Source organism: Neoarius graeffei, chromosome 26 (genome assembly GCF_027579695.1).
Source record: "Neoarius graeffei isolate fNeoGra1 chromosome 26, fNeoGra1.pri, whole genome shotgun sequence".
Classification (NCBI taxonomy): Eukaryota; Metazoa; Chordata; class Actinopteri; order Siluriformes; family Ariidae; genus Neoarius; species Neoarius graeffei.
In genome coordinates this window covers 13,269,022-13,294,570 of record NC_083594.1, presented here as the reverse complement: position 1 = coordinate 13,294,570, position 25,549 = coordinate 13,269,022, and the positions used below count along the sequence as shown (strand labels likewise).

General features: G+C 43.2%; 1 protein-coding gene across 5 annotated transcripts in view; it reads right to left on the bottom strand.

Moving 5' to 3' along the window:
• Window positions 1–25,549, bottom strand: part of LOC132874309 (E3 ubiquitin-protein ligase RNF123) — a 448,585-nt gene that overhangs the window by 370,356 nt on the left and 52,680 nt on the right. For all 5 annotated transcript variants that reach the window (XM_060910383.1, XM_060910388.1, XM_060910384.1 and 2 more), the window contains 5 exons: window positions 21,266–21,339; window positions 13,896–14,013; window positions 7,589–7,688; window positions 5,173–5,234; window positions 4,840–4,911 (listed from right to left, as the gene is read on the bottom strand). In XM_060910383.1, coding sequence (XP_060766366.1) covers window positions 4,840–4,911; window positions 5,173–5,234; window positions 7,589–7,688; window positions 13,896–14,013; window positions 21,266–21,339 — 426 coding nt within the window. The remainder of the gene's footprint in view (window positions 1–4,839; window positions 4,912–5,172; window positions 5,235–7,588; window positions 7,689–13,895; window positions 14,014–21,265; window positions 21,340–25,549) is intronic.

The window sequence follows — 25,549 nt, the reverse complement described above, 5'->3', positions numbered from 1 at the left end:
ATTCCTTTCAACTATGGGCTCATAATGGGGTCTCAAGAATGAAGGACCTTTATATTGATGCTATTTTCCCATCTTTTGAGACGCTGCATAGAAAGCTTAAACTCCCTCAGTCTCATTTCTTTCGTTTTTTGCAAGTTCGTGACTATACAAGATCTAATACAAACTCTTTCCCTAATGCTCCCACCCCCACCCAGATGGACTCTTTATTTTCAGTTGATCCTTCATCTAGAGGGGTGATTTCATACTTGTACAACCACATGTTTAGCCAGATAGATGTATCTCTAGATTTTCTGAAATTTGCTTGGGAGGAAGATTTGGGCATTGACTTGACAGAGGAGCAGTGGATGGGAGCACAGGAGGGGGTACACTCAGCATCCATTTGCACCAGACACGGGCTCATACAGTTCAAGGTGCTGCATCGCTTGCATCTCTCCAAAGTCAAGCTTGCTAAAATGTATCCTAACATTGATCCCTTATGTGACCGTTGCAAGGCATTTCCAGCTACACTGGGTCACATGTTTTGGCTGTGTCCAGAGTTATCAGATTTTTGGGTCTCCATTTTTAAAACCTTATCTGATGTTTTTGGTCACACACTTGAACCAGATCCGGCATTGGCTCTATTTGGGGTACTGAGTGAGGACAGTCCTCTAAAAGGGTCTGCGTCCATGGCAGCCAGGTTCATAGTTCTCTTAGCACGCAGATTAATTCTCTTGAACTGGAAACGGACACGCCCTCCCTCTCATACAGTATTGATCAATGATATTATGCAACATCTTAAACTGGAAAAACTGAAATATACTCTCAGAGGTTCTACTGATCGTTTTTATAGGACTTGGCAACCCTTTATAGACTATGTTGAATCCAGGCATTCCTCTTAACTTCTGCTACCTATATGAGACTATAGTATTGTAATGATTTTGATGTAAAGCGGCTCATTGTTGACAACAATGCTTGTTTGTTGGTGTTGCTGTTGTGTGTGTATGTACGTGTGTGTGTGTTAATATGAAAAATCAATAAACAGAAGTTTAAAAAAAAAAAAATGTAAGTATCATTCCTGGGACGGATGGACAGATGGACATTGCCATGACATAATGCCCCTTCGGGCCTTTCGGCCAGCGGGGGATAAAAATTGTGAAGGAAGTTGATTTCAGAAAGCAAGCACACCTTGATGAAATTGCCAGAAAGTTTGTTAATAATCAAGGGCACAACTCTGGTAAAATTTGCCCAAATTAAATGAAATTTCAATACGAGTATAACTGTCATATAACAAAGCTTTTTGCCAAGTTTCGTGAAATTTCTCCACAAATTGTCAGAGGAGTTGATTTCAGAAGAACGTACACCCTCATGAAATTGTCAAAGTACAAGTTATTCAATCAAGGGTCAAAACTCTGGGAAAATTTTCACAAACGAAATTAAATCGCAATCTGCGTATTACCGTCATATAACAAGGCCTTTTGCCGAGCTTTGAGAAATTTGTCCAAAAATTGTGAGAGGAGTTGATGGCAGAAGGCAAGAACACCTTCATGAAATTGTGAAAGTATAAGGTTGCTAATCAAGGGCTGCAACTCTGGTAAAATGTGAGTGAATTTAATGAAATTACAGTATGCGTACTACTGACATACAACAAAGAATCCTGTCAAGTTTCGTGAAATTTTTCCAAAACTTGTGAGAGAGGAGTTGATTTCAAAATGTAAGTATCATTCCCGGGACGGATGGATGGACGGACATTGCCATGACGTAATGCCCCTTCGGGCCTTTCGGCCAGCTGGGGATAAAAATTGTGAAGGAAGTTGATTTCAGAAAGCAAGCACACCTTGATGAAATTGCCAAAGTTTGTTAATAGTCAAGGGCATAACTCTGGTAAAATTTGCCCAAATTAAATGAAATTTCAATACAAGCATAACGGTCATATAACAAAGCTTTTTGCCAAGTTTGGTGAAATTTCTCCACAAATTGTGAGAGGAGTTGATGTCAGAAGGCAAGAACACCTTCATGAAATTGTCAAAGTATAGTTTTGTTAATCAAGGGCTGTAACTCTGGTAAAACGTGAGCGAATTTAATGAAATTACAATATGCGTACTACCGACATACAACAAAGAATCCTGCCAAGTTTCGTGAAATTCCTCCAAAATTTGTGAGAGGAGTTGATTTCAGAAGGTGAGCGCCCTTCCCCAGATGGATGGACGGATGGACGTAATCCCTCATTGGGCCTTTCGGCCAGTGGGGGATTTTTAAAAAAAGAAATGAAAAAAAACAACATATTGAATCAGCAGTGAGAGCTTTTCAGACATCAAAAAGTCAAAACTGTTTCCAGCTTTTGTTTTGATCTCGAACATTCATAGAAAACAAACGGTCAGATTATCTTCGAGGTCAAATATTCAAGGATCAAGTGTTCAAATGTTTATAAGCCATGGATAAAAATATGACGTTTCTAAAAGTCTAAATACAGTGCCTTACATAAGTATTCACTCCCTCTCCCTTGAACTTTCCCATATTTTGTAGTGTTACAACCTGGAACTGAAACAGACTTCACTGGGATTACAGGTCATATACAAACATATACAAAAATCCCATAATATTATAGCAAGAGGAAAAAAAAATCATTTTATTTTTAAAAATGTAAGAAGTACGCTTGCATAAGTAACAATCACACGTACTTTTAGTGTGTTTATGTGGAGCATCCGCCTTACAACTGTGTGTAAGTCGTTTCTATAGAAACGATAATGTATTAGAAGGAGTGCATTATTATAAATCTGTGATTTGTCTGAAGCTGGAACCAATCAGAATGGAGGATATGGAAATACAGGGTTCCCCCCCAAGTTGTTCAGATCAAACATGACTTAAATCTATATATAAAAGTGTTATAGGATTTAACGTTGCAATTTACAGTGGTGCTTGAAAGTTTGTGAACCCTTTAGAATGTTCTAGATTTCTCCATAAATATGACCTAAAACATCATCAGATTTTCACACAAGTCCTAAAAGTAGATAAAGAGAACCCAGTTAAACAAATGAGACAAAAATATTATACTTGGTCATTTATTTACTGAGGAAAATTATCCAATATTACATATCCGTGAGTGGCGAAAGTATGTGAACCTCTAGGATTAGCAGTTAATTTTTTTTTTACCTTTATTTAACCAGGAAGGTCCCATTGAGGTACAAAGACCTCAAGCAGTTAATTTGAAGGTGAAATTAGAGTCAGGTGTTTTCAATCAATGGGATGACAATCAGGTGTGAGTGGGCACCCTGTTTTATTTAAAGAACAGGGATCTATCAAAGTCTGAGCTTCACAACACGTTTGTGGAAGTGTATCATGGCACAAAAGAGATTTCTGAGGACCTCAGAAAAAGCGTTGTTGATGCTCATCAGGCTGGAAAAGGTTACAAAACCATCTCTAAAGAGTTTGGACTCCACCAATCCACAGTCAGACAGATTGTGTACAAATGGAGGAAATTCAAGACCATTGTTACCCTCCCCAGGAGTGGTCGACCAACAAAGATCACTCCAAGAGCAAGGCGTGTAATAGTCGGCGAGGTCACAAAGAACCCCAGAGTAACTTCTAAGCAACTGAAGGCCTCTCTCACATTGGCTAATGTTAATGTTCATGAGTCAACCATCAGAAGAACACTGAACAACAATGGTGTGCATGGCAGGGTTGCAAGGAGAAAGCCACTGCTCTCCAAAAAGAACATTGCTGCTCATCTGCAGTTTGCTAAAGATCATGTGGACAAGCCAGAAGGCTATTGGAAAAATGCTTTGTGGACGGATGAGACCAAAATAGAACTTTTTGGTTTAAATGAGAAGCGTTATGTTTGGAGAAAGGAAAACACTGTATTCCAGCATAAGAACCTTATCCCATCTGTGAAACATGGTGGTGGTAGTATCATGGTTTGGGCCTGTTTTGCTGCATCTGGACCAGGACGGCTTGCCATCATTGATGGAACAATGAGTTCTGAATTATACCAGCGAATTATAAAGGAAAATGTCAGGACATCTGTCCATGAACTGAATCTCAAGAGAAGGTGGGTCATGCAGCAAGACAACGACCCTAAGCACACAAGTCGTTCTACCAAAGAATGGTTAAAGAAGAATAAAGTTAATGTTTTGGAATGGCCAAGTCAAAGTCCTGACCTTAATCCAATCCAAATGTTATGGAAGGACCTGAAGCGAGCAGTTCATGCGAGGAAACCCACCAACATCCCAGAGTTGAAGCTGTTCTGTACGGAGGAATGGGCTAAAATTCCTCCAAGCTGGTGTGCAGGACTGATCAACAGTTACCAGAAATGTTTAGTTGCAGTTATTGCTGCACAAGGGGGTCACACCAGATACTGAAAGCAAAGGTTCACATACTTTTGCCACTCACAGATATGTAATATTGGATCATTTTCCTCAATAAATAAATGACCAAGTATAATATTTTTGTCTCATTTGTTTAACTGGGTTCTCTTTATCTACTTTTAGGACTTGTGTGAAAATCTGATGATGTTTTAGGCCATATTTATGCAGAAATATAGAAAATTCTAAAGGGTTCACAAACTTTCAAGCACCACTGTATATGAAAATGTCATAAAGGATTTTTTGAGATTGTTAAATGCTGGTAGCAGTAATTGTAATTTAATCCATTTTGTAAATATGAAAGTCTGAAATAATTACAGTGTCAGTGTTAGACTAAGCAGGTTTAGATTTTTTGGAAAAAAAAAAAAAAATTCTACATTGTTCTGATGAATGAATCCATTTTAAACTGTTCTAGCAGTTTCCCCAATATGATATCCGACATGACATCAAGTGAAAATCGTGCTGTCGTTATTGTGCCAGGGATTTTCAACGATTTTCTTACCCCGCGGTTGCTTGCATTCTCCTGCAGGAACTTGCGGAATTTGTTGAGGAAAATGTATCGAGAGGCTTCTCCCTGTGGTGGAGACGTGAACATCAATAAATAAGGCAAAAAAAAAAAAAACTGGGGATGTGAATGTGTCATGTGTCAATGTGTTTCAAACATTCTGGTTTCATAACGTCAGCAAGCAAAGGGTGATATGATTAAACAAGGACAGAGGTAATTAAAGGAGGTCTGGGGTGATTAAACAAGGTCGCAGATGATGCCTTGTAAAAATTGCAGCTGTGACTGCTGACATCGGTGAAAGCCATAAACCAGGACGCTCGCTTCACGTACCGTCCCTTTGTCCTTGTTATTTAGCATCAGCCTCAGGATCTGAACCTGCAGCTCCTCCACCACTGTGTACACACACACACACACACACACACACACACACACACACACACACAGAGACAAAGGGTGACACCAGTAAGATATAAGAATAGCGATTTAATAATAATAAAAAAAGGTATTACCCAGTTGCACAAAGATATGAAGTTTATCTGAACGAGTGAAAATATTTTCACCATTCGAAGGTAAACTTCACATCTTCACGCCACCGTGTAATGTTCTTTTATATTTTATAGACACATCCAGCCAAAAAAAAAAAAAAAACGCAAGTTCATCACAAGAATTTTTATTTTGAACCGGTTCGCCATTCTGACAACTTGCGTCCAGTCAACAGGAAAACACTGGGAGTGACATCATCAACGTGAAATATCAGGAATTATTATACATACAGGACACTTTTTAAAACATAAAAACATGTGTTCTATTCCCTTCTAGCAGGTTTCATTCGTTCAATTTACTAACATGCAATATTGTTAGCATATCGCTTATCCTACGTGTATTACATCGCTCTACCCAGTGGAGAATGGGAGTTGAATATGGTTTACGATATTGCATAGTTGTCAAGACAACGTGATGTCACACATTGGAGACATAAAACTTCTGTGCTAGCAAGCGACTGTGACAATTTGTAAACAAACATGGCCGCCAGGTTTGCTTTGTTAAATACAAAAGAGTTTGAGAGAATTTTGAAAGAGAAAGACGCGTCGAACACCCAAGAAAAATGTGTATGAATAACAATAATAATGGCTTTTTTCACAGTATATCAGATATATTCCATTCAGCTACTCGTCTTCGTCTCGTTCAGTATCATGCTATGAATATCTGATATTCCGAGGTCTTGAAAGTACTGAGCGAGGCCCTCTGGGCCGAGGTCAGTATTCAAGGCCGAGGTCACGGTATTTCACCATACGGACCGACCTTAAGCTGGCAAATAATATATTTATTTTTTTCTTTACCAAATTCTAACAGAAAACGAGAGCGCCTGAAAGGGAAAACCGAGCCGAGCCGCCATTTTGAATCCTCATTCACGGCTGTAATGCAAATTGCTTCCTCCTCGGTATACAAGTGCACTTCCATGGCAGGGAAAAAACTACATTTTGCCGCCTATGTAGTCCCCTATTTATACAAAACTGAGTCATTCAGGATTCAGCCATGTTTTTGCTCGGTGTTAGCAAGTTACAGGTTTTTAGCTTTCTCCTGAAATGTTTTCTTTTATTTCTTCTTCCTCAGGGTAGTAAAACTTGCTTTCATTGTGAACACTGTCGTTATCTCTATCCATGCTGTAAAATTAATGCTATTCTCCTGAGAAATGCTGGCAAACATTTATAAGATTTTTGATAATCATATAAATCTTATTAAAAAAAAAAGATAAATGTTGACAAAAAAAAAAACGCTACTATGTTTGTTCTTGTTGTGAACGAGCGAGTCGCCAGAGGTCCATAACCAGGGTCCGTAATTGGGGTCCGTACCGTAGGATACGGAGCCGCTTGCCAGCCAGTCAGAGCGCAGGATTTTATGGAAAGTGGACCGCGAAAAAAATGTTTAAATATGTCACTCAGATCCATGATGTATTTCGTATGAAAAATACGAGTTTTTCAACACGAGAAGATAAACTTCATATCTTCAAGGCAGCATGTGAATTTTTTTTTTAAATTATATAGACACCAACAAAAAGTATTCAAATTTACCAAAACAAACAAACAAACAAAAACAAACAAACAAACAGTTTAGATTTCCTCATGAGTGACATATAGAGATTTATGTCACGGTTTTTGTTCTCCATATCCGGCATGTATGAAAAATACAAGTGGCGTATTTCTGAGTAAAACACTAGTGTCTATATAATATATACATTTACAATATGTGCAAAATCCCAAAGTGGGGGAAAATAATAATAAAATCATAGGGCGGCACGGTGGTGTCGTGGTTAGCGCTGTCGCCTCACAGCAAGAAGGTCTGGGTTCGAGCCCCGTGGCCGGCGAGGGCCTTTCTGTGTGGAGTTTGCATGTTCTCCCCGTGTCCGCGTGGGTTTCCTCCGGGTGCTCCGGTTTCCCCCACAGTCCAAAGACATGCAGGTTAGGTTAACTGGTGACTCTAAATTGACCGTAGGTGTGAATGTGAGTGTGAATGGTTGTCTGTGTCTATGTGTCAGCCCTGTGATGACCTGGCGACTTGTCCAGGGTGTACCCCGCCTTTCGCCCATAGTCAGCTGGGATAGGCTCCAGCTTGCCTGCGACCCTGTAGAACAGGATAAAGCGGCTAGAGATAATGAGATGAGATAAAATCATGTAAAAGGGCATAGAATGAATAAAACGTAAGCAAAAATGTGATGTTTTATGTTTGGTGTAAATGTGTTCAATACCCTCGATCCTCTTTTTGAGTCTCTGACAGCCTCGTTCGTACGCTCGCCGCCTGAGTCTCTCCTCTGAGCTCTCGTGTCTCGGGTCCTTCTCGTCTTTACCCTGCATACAGACCGAATATTACAGAACACCAACATCTCATCAACTTACAGTGAGCGGTTTCTACCAGGCATACAGACATCAACAATTCTCCAGGTCTAATGATGAGAAAGCTTGTTTTCCAGCAGGCTTTTAGAAAAGGATGTAAGATTTGAGGACAACATGAACCAGCTTTCAACGGAACTCCTGAAGGTCTTTCCCTTTTCTGAGTGCTGCCTAATGGTTTGAAATGTGGAAAAAAAAAAAAACTCATTCACACACATCCCACTTACCCCAAAAAACACGACTGCAGGCTGAGATTTGTTTCTTCTTCCAGTTTCACACTGAAGCTATGAAAAAGCTAATATACGCCCATCTTAGAACCACCCAAAGCTTCATAAACATCACTGAGGTGAAAACCCGAGGCTGTGGATTTGCACACTTTGTTTTTCGTGACACAAATTCCAAAAACAGGACTGTACTGACATTCACAAACTTCCAACCAAACGTTTTTCGGGTTGTGCGTCTTGCACAGAAGGACACCAAATCGGATCGTTCAAGATGGCCGCTCCCATAGTACTCCAGCGTTCAGGTACAATACCAGTCAAAAGTTTGGACGCACCTTCTACTCCAATATTTTTATTAACTAAAAGTCACTTCATGTCTTAAAGTAATGATGGACGTCGTTTCTTTTTACTTAGTTGAGCGGTTCTTGATATAATATGGATTACTACAGTTGTGGTGTGGAATACAGCTATTTACTGTATTTTTATTATTTACTATTTGATCTTATATGCATTAAGAAGGAAAAAAATGAACTTTGGGCGGCACGGTGGTGTAGTGGTTAGCGCTGTCGCCTCGCAGCAAGAAGGTCCGGGTTCGAGCCCCGTGGCCGGCGAGGGCCTTTCTGTGTGGAGTTTGCATGTTCTCCCCGTGTCCGCGTGGGTTTCCTCCGGGTGCTCCGGTTTCCCCCACAGTCCAAAGACATGCAGGTTAGGTTAACTGGTGACTCTAAATTGACCGTAGGTGTGAATGTGAGTGTGAATGGTTGTCTGTGTCTATGTGTCAGCCCTGTGATGACCTGGCGACTTGTCCAGGGTGTACCCCGCCTTTCGCCCGTAGTCAGCTGGGATAGGCTCCAGCTTGCCTGCGACCCTGTAGAAGGATAAAGCGGCTAGAGATAATGAGATGAGATGAGAAATGAACTTTCACGAATTAACTTTTGACGAGGCACCTGTTAACTGAAAAGCGTCCCAGGTGACTACCTCATGAAGCTGGTTAAGATAATTCCAATAGTGTACAAAACGTCAAGGTAAACGCTGGCTACTTTGAGGAATCTAAAATATGAAACACATTTTAACCCTTTTTTTTCCCCCTTTGCCATATGATTCCATACGTTATTTGATAGTTTTGATGTCTTCAATGTTGGGCTACAATGTAGAAAATAGTCAAAATACAGAAAAACCTATGAAGGAGTCGAGTAGGGGTGTCTAAACTTTTGACTGGTACTGTACATGGTCAGGTTTTATCTCCCTGCATCCTCGTTACCTAGACTGCAAACCTATGGTTGCTTTCACATTACGTGTTTTTTGTTTTTTTCCCCCCACACCAGACTCACACTTTCGATGGAAACGTATAGGAAGTGGTCACAAGGAAAGACGAGTGTGGACATCGATATCATTGTTACCATCCGGGGTTTATTATCATTAGGCCATTATTAAAAAATGTTCTGCTTTCGGTCCACCGGCCGGGTGAGTGCCGTTTGTGCGGTTGAAATTTTTTTTATTAACGCCGGTTTTTCGACATTTTTTGGGCTTTTTTCACCTTTATTGGATAGGACAGTGTTAGAGACAGGAAATGAGCAGGAGAGAGAGACGGGGAGGGATCGGGAAATGACCTCGGGTCGGAATCGAACCCGGGTCCCTGGATTTATGGTGTGGCGCCTTATCCACCTGAGCCACAACACCCCCAGGTTTTTCTACATTTTTTTCGGGTTCATCAATCTAAAATCGAACTTGACATTTCCGCATTCCCAGAGCTTTCCACTAAGGCTCATACTAGCCAGCCATGACAAATAAGTAGCCAGCCGGGGGGGGGTAAACACAAAATAAACTCCTGTGCACGCAGTTCCCAGGATTAAATGTATTTTCCACAGGCCATTTATTTATTCACTTTACTCAAATACAAAATAAAATGGCAGTAAATCTTCTTTCTTTTCTTGCGTATTGTATCATGAGGCGTTCCTGGCTTGTAAATCTCTTATTTTCGGTGCATGACACATTCACGCAACTGAGCATGCTATGAATTAACAACGACAACGGTCTGCAGTGGTGGCTACACAATTACACACTCAGCGAACATTTCTCCATTTGTGTATGAAAATACACTCCAACCACTCAGTTTGGTTTCATTTACAACCAACGGTGTCTTTTGATGCCAGCACGTAATTGAACGAGAGAAAACTGGTTTACCGGAGACAAAATAAGTGTCATCTCTGCTTCTGTTCCCTCCGACACACTACTGCCTCCACCGAATGCGCGCGCACACACCGCATGTCGGGGCCGCGGATGAGTTACTCTCCCTTGATCAACGAAGTCGGCGGGGAATTTGTGGTTATTATCGGTACAAACAGCGCGAATCACAACTTAAATGAGTGCGGTTCAGTTTGACATTATTGTCAGTCCGTTAGATAAACATTTTAATTTTATTAAAATCAAAAATTAATATTTAGAGCCTGTGGGCTACAAAAATAAGTCATTAAAGTAGCCGGCTGGACTTAATTGTGTAGTCGGCTGTATGTCCGGTGCTTGTGGAAAGCCCTGCATTCCGCGCAGAATATAGAATCGAATCAGCTCTGCGCATGCGCCGTGCGGCACAAAAAATTGGCAGCCACCATGAAGGAAGGAGATCCGGAGTTTTCAAACATTTGCTTAAGTGTGAAATCGCAAAATGGTATTCTAGCGAACGACAAAATAGTAAAGATTCAGAAAAACAAGTCATTCAGTGATCATTTTAATAGTGTAATTTCATCCGAACTAGGCCTAACGCTCGATTTAGAACTACAAAAAGTCCGTGTGTCGGACATTTTAAGTACCTTTGTAAAAGTTTTGCAAATGTTGCAGTCAGCATTTAAAATGCTAACTTAAAGTTTTTGTACAAGTTTCAGTTGATTAAACTGTCATATTTTATTAAATGTGTCTGCTTTTGTAATAAAAAAGTACTGAAAGAAAAAGCAAACACAGCATTGCGATTTCTTATCCATCCATATAGTAAAAAAAAAAAAAATCACTCCCTCCCAACAGAAAATTTTTTTGCTCACCCGGTGGACAGGAAACGGATTTTTTTTAAGGATGGCCTTATCATCATCATTATTATTATTGGTGGGTTTTTTAAGGGAAGAGCTTTTCAGAAAAGAGCGGCGTGACATCAACGATCAATCAATCAGGTCATAAGCTGAGCAAAGAGCGAGCAAGACAAGTAACCATGAAGGACGAAATGCAGGTTAAAAAATTAAAAAAACAAAAAAACAAAACTTGTCTTGTTTCAGTAATTAGTTCGTTAATGAATCAAAAATATTTCACGGACAATGTTGCAAGACGAATTTTTTGGCCGTTTAGCAGGATGTGATCTCAGACTTTAAAATGTGATTGCTTTCAGTCAAACAAACTTTATTTCATCTTTATTACTACTACTACTACTAATAATAATAATAATAATAATTTAGATCAGTGTTTCTCAACCACGAAGCGCCATCTAGTGGGTCGCGAATTTTTTCCAAGTTGAAGTTCATTTTTACTCGTAGTAGGGTACAATTGCTGGGATGCACCGGACGTCGCATCCGCCTCGTTAAGCTACGGTCACACTACAGCTCGCGATGCTTTGCGATGGGTAATCAACGAAAATGAGGCATTTCGATGGTGATATACACATGAGCTAAAAGTTGTGGTCAAACAGCAGGTGAACACTTGACTGCCGCGCCTTTGCGCGCTTGAGTCTGGCGCAGCTCGAGCGGCCGTGCTTGCTCACGGAGCGCATTGTGCGCACTCTTGGGACCCGATTGTTATGGGAAACACCTGGTACTGATTTGAACGCAATCAGCAGAGACAGACACTGTTTTTAAAAAGGCTTCGATCCGTCTACCGCCATCTATCTTGTAGTGTCCTGATCCCCAGATCTTTAACCCAGGCACATATAAAAAGTTGTACACCTCCATGCTCTTCCAGGTTTCCATCTGTTTGTCTGTGTAGAATGATGTCTGCAGCACCAGGTAGTTTGAGATGTTGGGAAATTCAACAGATGGATAATTTTCCAACTCATAGGAAAAATCCTTCTTTGTTAGCGTGTAAGGATCTAATATCATTCAGTGGTTTTTATATCCACTTCTTTTGAGTGTACGTCTTGGTTTTAATAACTTGCTTGTTTGCTGTACACAAACATGGCAATAAGTTCTTGTGTTAATGGACCAGACTCCACTTTTGGATCATTAATCCCTTTTGAGTGAGAATGCCCCGCATGCATGGTTTTATGTTGGCTTCTGGTACATCCATACAGTTTTAAATACAATACCTACAATTAAAAACAGTTTGTTTTTATTGCATTTATTCAATTCTTGGGCTCCCGTCTGGAACAGGGAGTGATGTTGCATTCCATTAATACACTTTACATTAGATTATTAGATTCTAATAGAATAGATGAGCCAAAATAATTGGGGATTTTTTTTTTTTTAAATGGGCCCTGACTCGGTACAAGTATGAATAGGTGGGCCTCAAAGCAGAAAAGGTTGAGAACCCGAGGTAGACAGGAAGCTCGGGTAATTAGTTAACCAATACTAGCTAGGACTGGTAAGATCCTTGGTCCCAAAGAATGAATGAATAACAATGTGAAAGTGCCTTCAGGGCGGCACGGTGGTGTAGTGGTTAGCGCTGTCGCCTCACAGCAAGAAGATCCGGGTTCAAGCCCCGTGGCTGACGAGGGCCTTTCTGTGCGGAGTTTGCATGTTGTCCGCGTGGGTTTCCTCCGGGTGCTCCGGTTTCCCCCACAGTCCAAAGACATGCAGGTTAGGTTAACTGGTGACTCTAAATTGACCGTAGGTGTGAATGTGAATGGTTGTCTGTGTCTATGTGTCAGCCCTGTGATGACCTGGCGACTTGTCCAGGGTGTACCCCGCCTTTCGCCCGTAGTCAGCTGGGATAGGCTCCAGCTTGCCTGCGACCCTGTAGAACAGGATAAAGCAGCTACAGATAATGAGATGAGAAGTGCCTTCAAGCTACAGTCACACTACAGCTCGCGATGCTTTGCAATGAGTTATCAGTGAAAATGAGGCGCTTTGGTGGTGATGCATGGCAATGTACACATGAGCTAAAAGTTGTGGTCACACAGCAGGCAAACACTTGACTGTCACGCCTTCGCGTGCCCGAGCAGCCACGCTCACTCCCAGGACCCAGTCATTATGGGAAACATCTGATGCTGGTTTGAGCGCAATCCGCACACACATATAAGGACACCGAGACTTTGCGAAGTATCATCATTATCATGGTCACGTTTGCTTCTCACCACGTTTATGACTCTGCTTTTGGTTTTGTAAATACCACACCTGCTAGTAAACACTCTACCTGCACTTAGATCCATCTACCGCAGCATACCTGACAGCATACTTGCAAAGTCTCTATGAAAACAGTGTCCTTATATGCGCGTGCTGATTGCGCTCAAATCAGCATCACGTGTGTTTCCCATAACGACTGGGTTCCAAGTGCATGCACAACACGCTCTGAAGGATCCCCGAACGTAAATGCGCTTTTAAGGCTATGTTGACGAGGCTGCCGCGAGCATCAGGGACATGGGTTCGAGACAAATACATCTCAAGAGGCTCGAAGAAGGTATTCGCAAATTAAACCCATCATGAGCTGTCGTGTGACCAAGGCGTTAAGAAGCAAAGTTGTATTTAATAATTGACTACATTTGCTATAATTGAAAAAAATAAATTATATACATTTTTTCACAAAACCGTTCTTTTAAGCTGTTCACTAGAAGCCTGCGAGAGTTCATTTCCAGAACTTTCCCCTTAAACCAGGCTCTAAACCTTTATCTTGTCAGCTCTGTGCTTGGCTCGTAACTCTCCCTCACTGCACATAACTTCCAATAAAAGCGCTTCTCTTAAATAAACAAAATCCCATGACCAACTCGAATTCCCAAACAAACAAAAGGCGAACAGCTCTATCGGAGAGTCCTCACCTCTTTGTCGAAGTGTGTTGGCCACCATGTGGTGGGGATGAGCTCCTCCAAGCCGGCCTCCTTCACCCTCAGAGGAGTCTTGATGTAGAAGAACACCACGGAGCGCAGCACGTCGAATGTAACCATGTCAAGGAGCTTTCACCGATTATGGAAAAGGAAACAGGAAGAGCTGCGGAAGCACTTCCTGCTCATGATGTTCTTTGATTAAAATATCTACTACCTTCGATAATAAATCGACTTGTAGGTTATATTTACGGTTCGTTATCTACAACAGTGTACTCTGAACTGGGAATTACCTCGTACTACAACACAGCTTGGTTAAATACTCCATTTTGATTGGGCACAAGGTGTTGATTCATTTGCAGCATGTATACATGAATGTGCTCATTCTACTACATGATAGTTTCTGTCGTGGCAATTAATTCACAGATTATACTTTGGTCATATGTGTAACTATAACTGGACAAAGTACAATACAATATTCTGAAATGTAATTGCTGGCAAACTGCTGTGGTATAAGAGGAATACAAACACTTCAGGATGCTCGGTTATTGGAAATTATTGTACATACGGGCCACTTTTTCCATGGAATAAAAACATGTATTCTATTCCCTTCTAGTGGGTTTATTGATGGCATGCAATATTATCATCATATCGCTTGTCCTCCGTGTATTACATCGCTCTCCCTAATGGAGAATGAGCGTGCAATATTGTTATAATATTGCACATTGTCAAGACAACATGATTTCACACGTCCAAACTCATGCGAAGATCCAATGAGAAAACTTTCTGACGCGCATGCGTACAGTACAATCATTTCTTTGTCGGCTGGGAGAGAGAGAAGACGAGGCTAATCCAGTGCTAGGATGAAGCACTAATTAAATAAACTCAAAACTGAAACTAAAAGACGCGCTGAACATCCGAAAGGCTAACAAAACTTTATTATATATTCTTCACGCATATTCACTAGAGGGGAAAAAAAAAAAAAAACATATCAACGGACATCGAAAAACTGGAAAAGAGACACGTCGGAGATGTAAAACTTCCACGCTAGTGAGTGATTGTGACAGTTTGTACGCAAGCATGGCTGCGAGGTTTGCTTCATTAAAAGTGGAAGATTGAAAGAGAAAGACGCACTAAACACCCGAAAGGCTACCAAAACGTCACCGGATATTCTTCACCCACATTTACAAGAGAAAAACAAACCAACGGACATTGAAAAACTGGAAAAGAGAAAAATAGCGGAAATACCGTCAAAGTTCTACTTGGAGGTGAGGAAAAAAGCAACGGAGACTTTTACAAGAGGACGTCACTCGTGGACTTCACTCAGCAAAGCCCTTTTGTTTTGAACAACTGCAATGGAACAATTAACGATGACCAAAAGTAACTTTGAACTTCAACTGTCTACCTGGATATAGCTTGTATACAAGTTGGGTTGTTGTTCAGGCTTTTTGGACGTGTACCATTTTTATTGTTAGAACTTTGACTTTGGACTGACAGAACATTGAATTACATTTGATCACAATCAGCATTCAATATTGGTAAGTTACCCCCCTGTTCTTAACTTTTTGTAAAATCTATAATTGTTCCAACGAATGTGTATGTATAATAATAATAATATTGGCTGGCTTTTTTAGTGGTCTATCAGATATATTCCATTCAGCTACTCGTCTTCGACTCATTCAATATCATGCTAGCTGAATGGACTATATCTGATATACCACTCAAAGCCAGGCAGTATTATTTAAATCTGTTAGGACTAGGACTGTTTTGGCCTCTAGAGGCCGCTGTTATTTCCTTTTCATGTCGTGTTTATTTTGGCCTCTAGAGGCCGCCACTGTTCCTGTGTTTTGTGTTTGTGTTAATTGCCTAATTATCTTCACCTGTGTCCTTAATTAGTTTGTCTATTTATACCCCTGAGTTCAGTCCTCTTGTCACGGAGTCTTTGTGCTGTTATGTTTATCTCCAGTTTCCTTTGTACTGTGTTTTTTGATCTTCTTAGCTTTTGTATTTTTGCACTTTGCTTTTCTTTTGGATTTTACTCTTTGGTTTTTTTTTGTCTTTTGTTTTGCCCTGTATATAGTGTATATAGTTTAAATAAACCTTTTGATTCTTTTTCTACTTCCGCCTCACGCCTCTGCATTTGAGTCATCCCCCTGGTGGCCTAGTGGGGGTTTGCTGGATTATCACACCAACGAACCAGGTTCGAATCCCAGCAAAACCCTAACAGAAAGACTCCGTCATGACCGACTCAGCAGAGGCTGCTTCAACTGTCTACCCGGCCAACCTTCAGGGAATTATGGCAGCTTTGACACGCTTCGGAGCGACCATGGACGCTCATGGACGTACGCTCACCAGCCAACGTGAGGCCCTCGCTCGCCACGAGGAACTGCTTCAGCAAATTGGGAAAACCCTGGCACAGCTGACATCTCTGCCTGCATCTCCTGCTCCTGATCCAGTTCCTGCTCCTGATCCAGCTCCCACTCCTGCTCCAGTGCCTCCTGCAATGCTGCCTTCTTCACCTCGCGAACCCAGCCTTCCTGCACCACAGAGGTATGACGGCAAGCACAGTGAGTGCCGAGAGTTCCTTACCCAGTGTCAACTCACCTTTGAGCTTCAGCCTACCACCTACACTACGGATCGCCGCAAGATTGCCTTTGTGATCACCTTATTAGCTGGTAAGGCGCGAGCCTGGGCTACTGCTATCTGGCAAAGACAGGGACCTGAGTGCTTTGATTTCCAGCTGTTTTCTGAAGAGATGCTTCGGGTCTTCGATCAGGCAGACATCAGTACCGACGCAGCCCGAAAGCTCATGTCCATCCGGCAAGGAGGAAGCGTCGCAGATTACGCCATCTCGTTCCGAACACTCGCAGCAGTAAGTGGATGGAACGAGACTGCCCTGGTGTCAGCCTTCCACCATGGTCTGTCTGACCCCATCAAGGACGGTCTGGCCTCTATTGGATGCCCAAGTGACCTCGAAACCCTCATCTCACATGCTATTCGTCTGGACAACAGGATGAGAGAACGCCACCAAGCCTTGAGCCCCCCCAGCCTCCCTACCTCTACCTGGAGACCGTCTACCTCCTTCAGTGACTGTCCAGAACCCATGCAAGTGGGTCGTACTCGCCTCTCCGCATCTGAGAGGGAGCGCAGAAGGAGGGACAAGTGCTGCATCTACTGTGGCAAGCCTGGTCACTTCCGAGCATCATGTCCCGAACTCTTGGGAAAAGGACCGCCCCGTCCAGCCGAGGGAGGGTTGTGACGGGGCCTACCCTCTCTCCCGGACTCCCTGGCCAAGGAATCTACATCCCGGTCTCCATCTCCTGGGGTGAGTCTGTCCACTCTTGTCAAGCTTTGATAGACTCAGGGGCGGCTGGGAACTTTATGGATATTCACTTCGCCCAAAGCATCAATATTCCGACTGCACCTCTTGAAGTCCCACTGTCTGTGTCTGCCCTCGATGGCCAAGCGTTAGGTGATGGAAGAGTCACCCAAGTTACTTCTCCAGTCTTCCTCCAGTCTCAAGGTCACAAGGAAGAAATATCCCTGCACCTGATTCCTTCACCTGAGTTCCCAGTTATTCTAGGCCTTCCTTGGCTTACTCGCCACAACCCTCGCATAGACTGGGTAACAAGCCAGGTTGTGGAATGGGGCCCTGCATGCCATGCCTCTTGTCTGCTCTCTAGCTCTCCTGTGTCTCCTGCCGAGCCCCCTGATCTCACCGAGTTATCTCAAGTTCCCACAGAGTACTGGGATCTCAAGGAGGTATTCAGCAAGAGCAGGGCCGCCGTTCTTCCTCCGCACCGGGCCTACGACTGTGCCATCGACTTGCTCCCTGGGACTACCCCTCCTCGTGGCAGACTGTTTTCACTCTCTCAGCCAGAACGCAAGGCCATGGAGGAATACCTCAAAGATGCCCTGGTCTCTGGGTTTATTCGACCCTCCACTTCACCTGCTGGAGCCGGCTTCTTCTTTGTCGGCAAGAAGGATGGGGGGCTCCGACCATGTATTGATTACAGGGGCCTGAATAAGATCACTGTGCGCAACCGATATCCCCTTCCGCTGATGTCCACAGCTTTCGACCTGCTCCAAGGCGCCACCGTCTTCACCAAGTTGGACCTACGGAACGCATACCACCTCATCCGTATCCGACAGGGAGACGAGTGGAAGACTGCCTTTAACACCCCGTCTGGGCACTACGAATACCAGGTGATGCCCTTCGGACTCACCAACGCACCAGCTGTTTTTCAGGCCCTAATCAACGACGTCTTAAGGGACATGATTAACCTATACGTTTTTGTCTACCTCGACGACATCCTTATCTTTTCCAAGACCGTGCAGGAGCACCGCCACCATGTCCGCCAGGTTCTCCAGAGGCTGCTACAGAACAATCTGTTCGCCAAGGCCCAGAAATGCGAATTTCATGTTCCCGAGGTCTCCTTTCTGGGATTTATTGTACGGACAGGCCAACTCCAAATGGACCCTGCCAAGACCCTGGCCGTCCGGGACTGGCCTACTCCCAAGTCCGTTAAGGAGGTTCAGCGGTTCTTAGGATTCGCTAACTTCTACCGCAAGTTCATCAGGAACTTCAGTTCTGTGGCAGCACCCATGTCAGACCTCACCAAAGGGACAGGTGGATCTTATGGCTGGTCTCCTCAGGCAGAAAAGGCGTTCAAAGACCTCAAGGACCGCTTCTGCACGGCACCCATTCTGGTTCTCCCGGACACCTCCCAACCATTCATCGTGGAAGTGGACGCCTCGGACAGTGGTGTCGGCGCGGTGCTCTCTCAACGTTCGGAAGGAAAGCTGCACCCCTGCGCTTACTTCTCCCACCGCCTGAGTCCTGCTGAGTCCCGGTACGATGTGGGGGATCGAGAACTGCTAGCGGTCAAACTGGCCCTTGAGGAGTGGAGGCACTGGCTGGAGGGAGCACAACATCCATTCCTGGTTTGGACTGACCACAAGAACCTGGAGTACCTCCAGCAAGCCAAGAGACTGAACCCTCGACAGGCTAGGTGGGCCCTGTTTTTCAGTCGGTTTGACTTCACCCTCTCATACCGCCCCGGCTCCAAGAACACCAAGCCTGACGCACTGTCCAGACTGTTCTCTGCCACTAACAGGGAGAATGAAGTCGGGCCTATTATCCCTGTGTCCCGGATTGTGGCCCCTGTCCGCTGGGGTATTGAGGAGGCTGTCCGACGAGCCCAACGCCAGGACCCCGGTCCTGGGACGGGGCCACCAGGCCTCTTGTACGTCCCACATCAAGCCCGGGCCAAGGTTCTCCAGTGGGGTCACTCTTCCCCTCTCACCGCCCACCCGGGAGCTCGGAGGACCCTGGACTTCCTGAAAAGACGCTTCTGGTGGCCTAACATGGAGAAGGAAGTAAGGTCATTTGTCCTGTCCTGTGAGGTTTGCACCAGAACCAAGAACCCACGACAGCGTCCCCAGGGTCTCCTGCATCCTCTGACCATTCCCCGGCGTCCCTGGTCCCACGTGGCAGTCGACTTTATCACGGGTCTCCCTGAGTCACAAGGTAACACGGTCATTTTGGTCTTAGTTGACAGATTCTCCAAGGCCTGCCGCTTCATACCACTGTGCAAACTCCCCTCTGCTCTTGAAACTGCGAAACTTTTGTTTAATCATGTCTTCCGAGTCTTTGGTCTTCCACAGGACATCGTCTCAGACCGAGGGCCCCAGTTCTCCTCCCGAGTGTGGCACGGGTTCTGCAAGGTCATTGGAGCCACTGCCAGCCTCTCCTCTGGGTTTCACCCACAGTCCAATGGTCAGACGGAGAGGCTCAACCAGGACCTGGAAACCACCCTGCGAGGCCTGGCTATGGATAACCCGACATCGTGGAGCACCTGGCTGCCATGGGCGGAGTACGCCCACAACACCCTGCAGTCATCGGCCACCAAGCTGTCGCCATTCCAGTGCCAATTCGGGTTCCAGCCACCTCTGTTCCCGGACCAGGAGGAGGACGCGGGGGTGCCCTCGGTCAACCAATATGTGAGACGGTGTCGCAAGACCTGGAGCAAGGTCAGGAAGACCCTCATACAGACCTCCAGAACCAACCAGACTCAGGCCAACCGCCATAGAAGACCTGCACACGCTTTCCGCCCTGGGCAGCGTGTTTGGCTGTCCACTAAGGACCTTCCACTGCGGGTGGAGAACCGCAAGCTTGCTCCTCGCTACATTGGCCCCTTCAAGGTGGTGCGCAGGGTGAACCCTGTCTCCTACCGGCTCCAGTTGCCCCGGACTCTGAGGATCAACCCCACTTTCCATGTTTCCCTGTTACGGCCCGTACTGACATCTACGTATGCCCCTGCCCCTAGGAACCCCCCACCCCCCCGCATCTTCCAGGGGCAGACTGTGTTCACTGTGAATCGCCTGCTTGACTCCCGCCGGGTCCGCGGCGGGTTGCAATATCTGGTGGACTGGGAGGGCTATGGTCCTGAGGAGCGCTGCTGGGTTCCTGCTCGGGATGTCCTTGATAAAGAACTATGTCGGGACTTCCATTCGGCCCATCCGGATCGCCCTGGGAACGTCAGGAGACGCTCCTAGAGGGGGGGGTCCTGTTAGGACTAGGACTGTTTTGGCCTCTAGAGGCCGCTGTTATTTCCTTTTCATGTCGTGTTTATTTTGGCCTCTAGAGGCCGCCACTGTTCCTGTGTTTTGTGTTTGTGTTAATTGCCTAATTATCTTCACCTGTGTCCTTAATTAGTTTGTCTATTTATACCCCTGAGTTCAGTCCTCTTGTCACGGAGTCTTTGTGCTGTTATGTTTATCTCCAGTTTCCTTTGTACTGTGTTTTTTGATCTTCTTAGCTTTTGTATTTTTGCACTTTGCTTTTCTTTTGGATTTTACTCTTTGGTTTTTTTTTGTCTTTTGTTTTGCCCTGTATATAGTGTATATAGTTTAAATAAACCTTTTGATTCTTTTTCTACTTCCGCCTCACGCCTCTGCATTTGAGTCATCCCCCTGGTGGCCTAGTGGGGGTTTGCTGGATTATCACACCAACGAACCAGGTTCGAATCCCAGCAAAACCCTAACAAAATCATCAACTTCAGGGTGGCAACAGTAACTGGGCTTCGCACGAGCCTGCATCACACCACCATCCTATCTTTCCAAGAACAGCACATCCCCAAGTGTTTCATTCCTTCCATGAAAAGCATCTCAAACCTCTATCAGACACATTTTTGTTATCTTCAGTAAAATCTAGTTTAGTTTTCAACATCTCGTTTCAGAAAGTGCAAGTCTCACTCAATCCTTCATCCGTACACATTACTTTTATTCTGATTTTCTCCAGAATTCAACCTGCATCATCAACTGACTTACAAACTATACTATAGATTTTGGTAAAGGAAGGATATAATACATTGCTCAGGAGGTACTTTCTCGACTTTTCATGGCGTAAAATGGCAGTTGTCAAGCGTAGATAGTGAATCTAGAAGGGGGGGGGGAGAGACACATAAAATAATTTCAGAATTAAGTCCATTCACTCTCACTGCAACTGACTTTAAAAGGAGCTTGCTTATTAGAACACTATTTCTACGGAAGCCGCGAGAAGCCCTTCATATAATTTTTTTATTCACCTTGTTATCCCGAGATAACGACATAATTAATTCAGGATCTCGAGAAAACAACACAACTAATTCGAGATCTCAAGAAAACAAGACAATTATTTCATGATCTCGAGAAAACAGCTGAGATTTCTAGCAGAGCTGCGCCCCCCTGTGGGTCAGACAACGAAGACTTAGAAATTTTGAAATTATCCCTTGTTAAAAGACTTAATGCAATCGGTCCCTGTGTCAACCCCTGATCAAAATATTGCCTTATTAGGTGATCGATTATTCCAGACATTCTAATGACCAAAGTTGTGTCTATACTAGTGCTGTCAAAAATGTCGCGTTATTAACGCGTTAACTTGACTCAATTTTAACGGTGATAATTTTTTTATTGCGAGATTAACGCTCTGTGACATGATGTAGGTTTTTCATAAGCTTTTGAAACTGCCAGGAACTTGGAACAGAGACTTTGCTTAGAAAAATGATAGCAGCTAGACTGTAATGCCACGCCCCACACAGCCAGAGTCCTCTGCCCTCCTTTCCCCCCAAAGAACCAGCGCGGGCAGGGCGCGCTGGTAGAGATGGGATTTATGGCTCTTTGATGGGATCCGCATCTTTGTGATCCGTTCTTTGAAAAGAGCCGTTCAAAAGACTGGCTCATTTGGCTCTTTTTAAGTATTCATTCAGTTTTAAGAAGACAGCGTCTAAAGAAGCCAGATCCCTCTGAACTGTAAACTCAATGCTATCCCAGAAATCCTTCCTGTAATATGCAAATTTGGCCGCCTCTGATTGGACAGCGCGATGCATCAACAGGCAGAAAGTGTAAAAGTACAAAATGTGTTAAGTGAGCTGAAACAGTAAAGATCAGATTCAATGCAATATTTATCAACGAACAACTTAAAGTTAATATAATAGTGTACTTTATATTATAATCAAGCATGTCAAGCCTACTGTCACTGTGTAACCTGTCTCTCTGATTAGAGTTGTAGACTAACTCAAGCAGTAGATCACTTCACTCATGGTTCTTTTGCTAGCCCCGGTGCTCGGCTTAGGTTTCACTTTGCAGTGGCTGTGTCAAGACGTGTTATGCTTTGCAATAAAAAAAAACATTGGTACAAAGCAAGCCCATTCACATTTTTATGCTGATAAGAGAATTACAATGGTTTTTCATGTGACAAAAATGTGCGATTAAATTGCGATTAATCGCGAGTTAACTATGACAGTCGCGACATTAATCGTGATTAAATATTTTAATTGCTTGACAGCACTAGTTTATACAGAATGAGAAATAGCCCCAAAGTCAGCATATCACAAGTCTCTTGGCGCACCTGAATGAACCATTTCTCAGCTGTTTACTCGAGATCATGAAATAATTGTTTTGTTTTCTCGAGATCTTGAAATAACAGTTTTGTTTTCTCGAGATCTCGAATTAGTTGTGTTGTTTTCTCGAGATCCTGAATTAATTATGTCGTTATCTCGGGATAACAAGGTGAATAAAAAAAAAGGATTATATGAAGGGCCTCTCTCGGCTTCCGTACTATTTCAGATCATTTTTGTAAAATAAAATAAAGTCTACACAAAAAAAAAACCCCAAAATCTAGACTTTAGAGGTTGTAAGCGAATCCTTTACTCCCATTCATGCCCATTTCCAAGCTAGTTTTAAACACATTATCACTGTGCTGTATTTCTGATAACAATGTTTGAAAAGTGAAAGCAAGGCAGAGCGAAGCGCCATACTTAAAAGAATATGGTCATGCAGCAACCTGATTTTTGATGGTTTTTGCGATCAGACGACGTCCGTATATACAAACAACATACGCGTACCACCATAAGGAACCCGATCGTAAGTGCAAGGCAACATCTCAAAACACACAACAACATTTGTATCTTTATTTCCATAAGACAGATGGGTTTTTATCCAGCACTTATTTTTCATTCGCTTAAAAAAATAAATAAAAACATGGGATTAATTACCAACACATTTTACACTCATCGGGATCTCTGCTTTTAGGCAATGACGAAATAAATATCTTAAAGTAACTATATTCTTTTACTGATGGATTATTGGATCATTGATTATATATTCATTGACTAATCTGATTCTTTCCCAGTTTCAATGATAAGGATTTTACCACACAACACTTTTGAGCGATTTAAAGCTAGACAGCCTTTCGATTTCATAAAACCAGTGAAATTTAGTTCCCTCTGAAATTTGGTCATTATGATATACATGTTATTTACCAGCTGGGAGGTCCGTATCGTGAAATACCGTGACCGAGGTCTTGAAAGTACTGAGCGAGGCCCTCTGGGCCGAGGTCAGTATTTAAGGCCGAGGTCACGGTATTTCACCATACGGACCGACCTTAAGCTGGTAAATAATATATTTCCTTTTTTCTTTCCCAAATTCTAACAGAAAACGAGAGCGCCCGAAAGGGAAAACCGAGCCGAGCCGCCATTTTGAATCCTCATTCACGGCTGTAATGCAAATGTATTCCTCCTCGGTATACAAGTGCACTTCCATGGCAGGAAAAAAAACTACATTTTGCCACCTATGTAGTCCCCTATTTATACAAAATGAGTCATTCAGGATTCAGCCATGTTTTTGCTCGGCGTTAGCAACAGTTACAGGTTTTTAGCTTCCTCCTGAAATGTTTTCTTTTATTTCGTCTTCCTCAGGGTAGTAAAACTTGCTTTCGCTGTGAAGACTGTCGTTATCACTAGCCATACTGCAAAATTAATGCTATTCTCCTGAGAAATGCGAAAATAAATGTTGACAAAAATTGCTACTATGTTTGTTGTTGTTGTGAACGAGCGAGTCGCCAGAGGTCCATATCGTAGGATATGGACCCGCTCGCCAGCCAATCAGAGCGCAGGATTTGATGGAAACCGGACCGTGAAAAAAATAAACATGTTTATTTCTGTAACATGTATGAAAACCAGGCCATTCTGTGGCTGGGAAGTTATTTAATTTGAGGGGATTCCTGAGAAAATAATGTGCATGAAATCGCTCGCTTCACGTAGTCAAGCAGACAGAGGAAGTCCATGTGCGCATGCACAGGTTTACCTTCTTCTTTTGGGTTTTACGGCAGCTGGCATCCACAGTGTTGCATTACTGCCATCTACAGGTTTACCTTTGACCGTGCACTGACAGTTCCATCATTCTGTCGCTAAACGAACAGCTGATCACACCGAGGTGCTCGCTGAGCGCCGATATTTATTAGTTTGGTCCTGCGTTTCCTTTCCTTCGCAACATCTTTTTTTTTTTAAAGATTTTTGGGGGGGCTTTTTTCACCTTTATTGGATAGGACAGTGTAGAGACAGGAAATGAGCTGGAGAGAGAGACGGGGAGGGATCGGGAAATGACCTCAGGTCGGAATCGAACCCGGGTCCCCGGATTTATGGTATGGCGCCTTATTCGACTGAGCCGCGGCGCCTCCGACCTTCGCAACATCTTTTCTTCTCGCTTTCCGTTACTGTAGTCAGCCTTTCACGTTTCATTCATGTCTTCCATTTTCCTTTCCAGTTTCAAATTTGTATCCTACAGTACAATGCCTTGTGCAAACAGGGAAAGCCCACCACCACGTAACGCATGACGTAGCATCTTGGACTGTGTCATGGTGAAGCAAGAAATAATAGCGGAGAATTTAGGGCCATGTGGCTCTAAATTCATTAATTGCTCAATTTAAAATATATATATAATAATAATAAAATTGTAAGTCTGTGATTCGAATTCAGTAGCTTTCGGTCCACTAAACAAAATTAATTGGGTGTCAGGGAAAATTCTTTTTATGACCTAAACCTGAAAAATCTGAAAGTCAGTCTACTTACTTTTAAATAAAGGGTCTTACTTATTTTTAAGAATCTGAATTTTTGTTTTTAATCTTCACCTTACTATCACACCGCAAAAGTTCCTGCCAAACAAAATAAAACGAAGCAAAGCATAACACAGCAGAGCAAAAGAAAAAAATTAAGGCAAAGTAAAACAAGTAAAAAAAAAAATTTCAACCATTTTTAACAATCATTTTTGCTGTGCCATGAATACATAACCATGAATTACAGCTGAGGTCAAAAGTTTGCATCCCCCACATT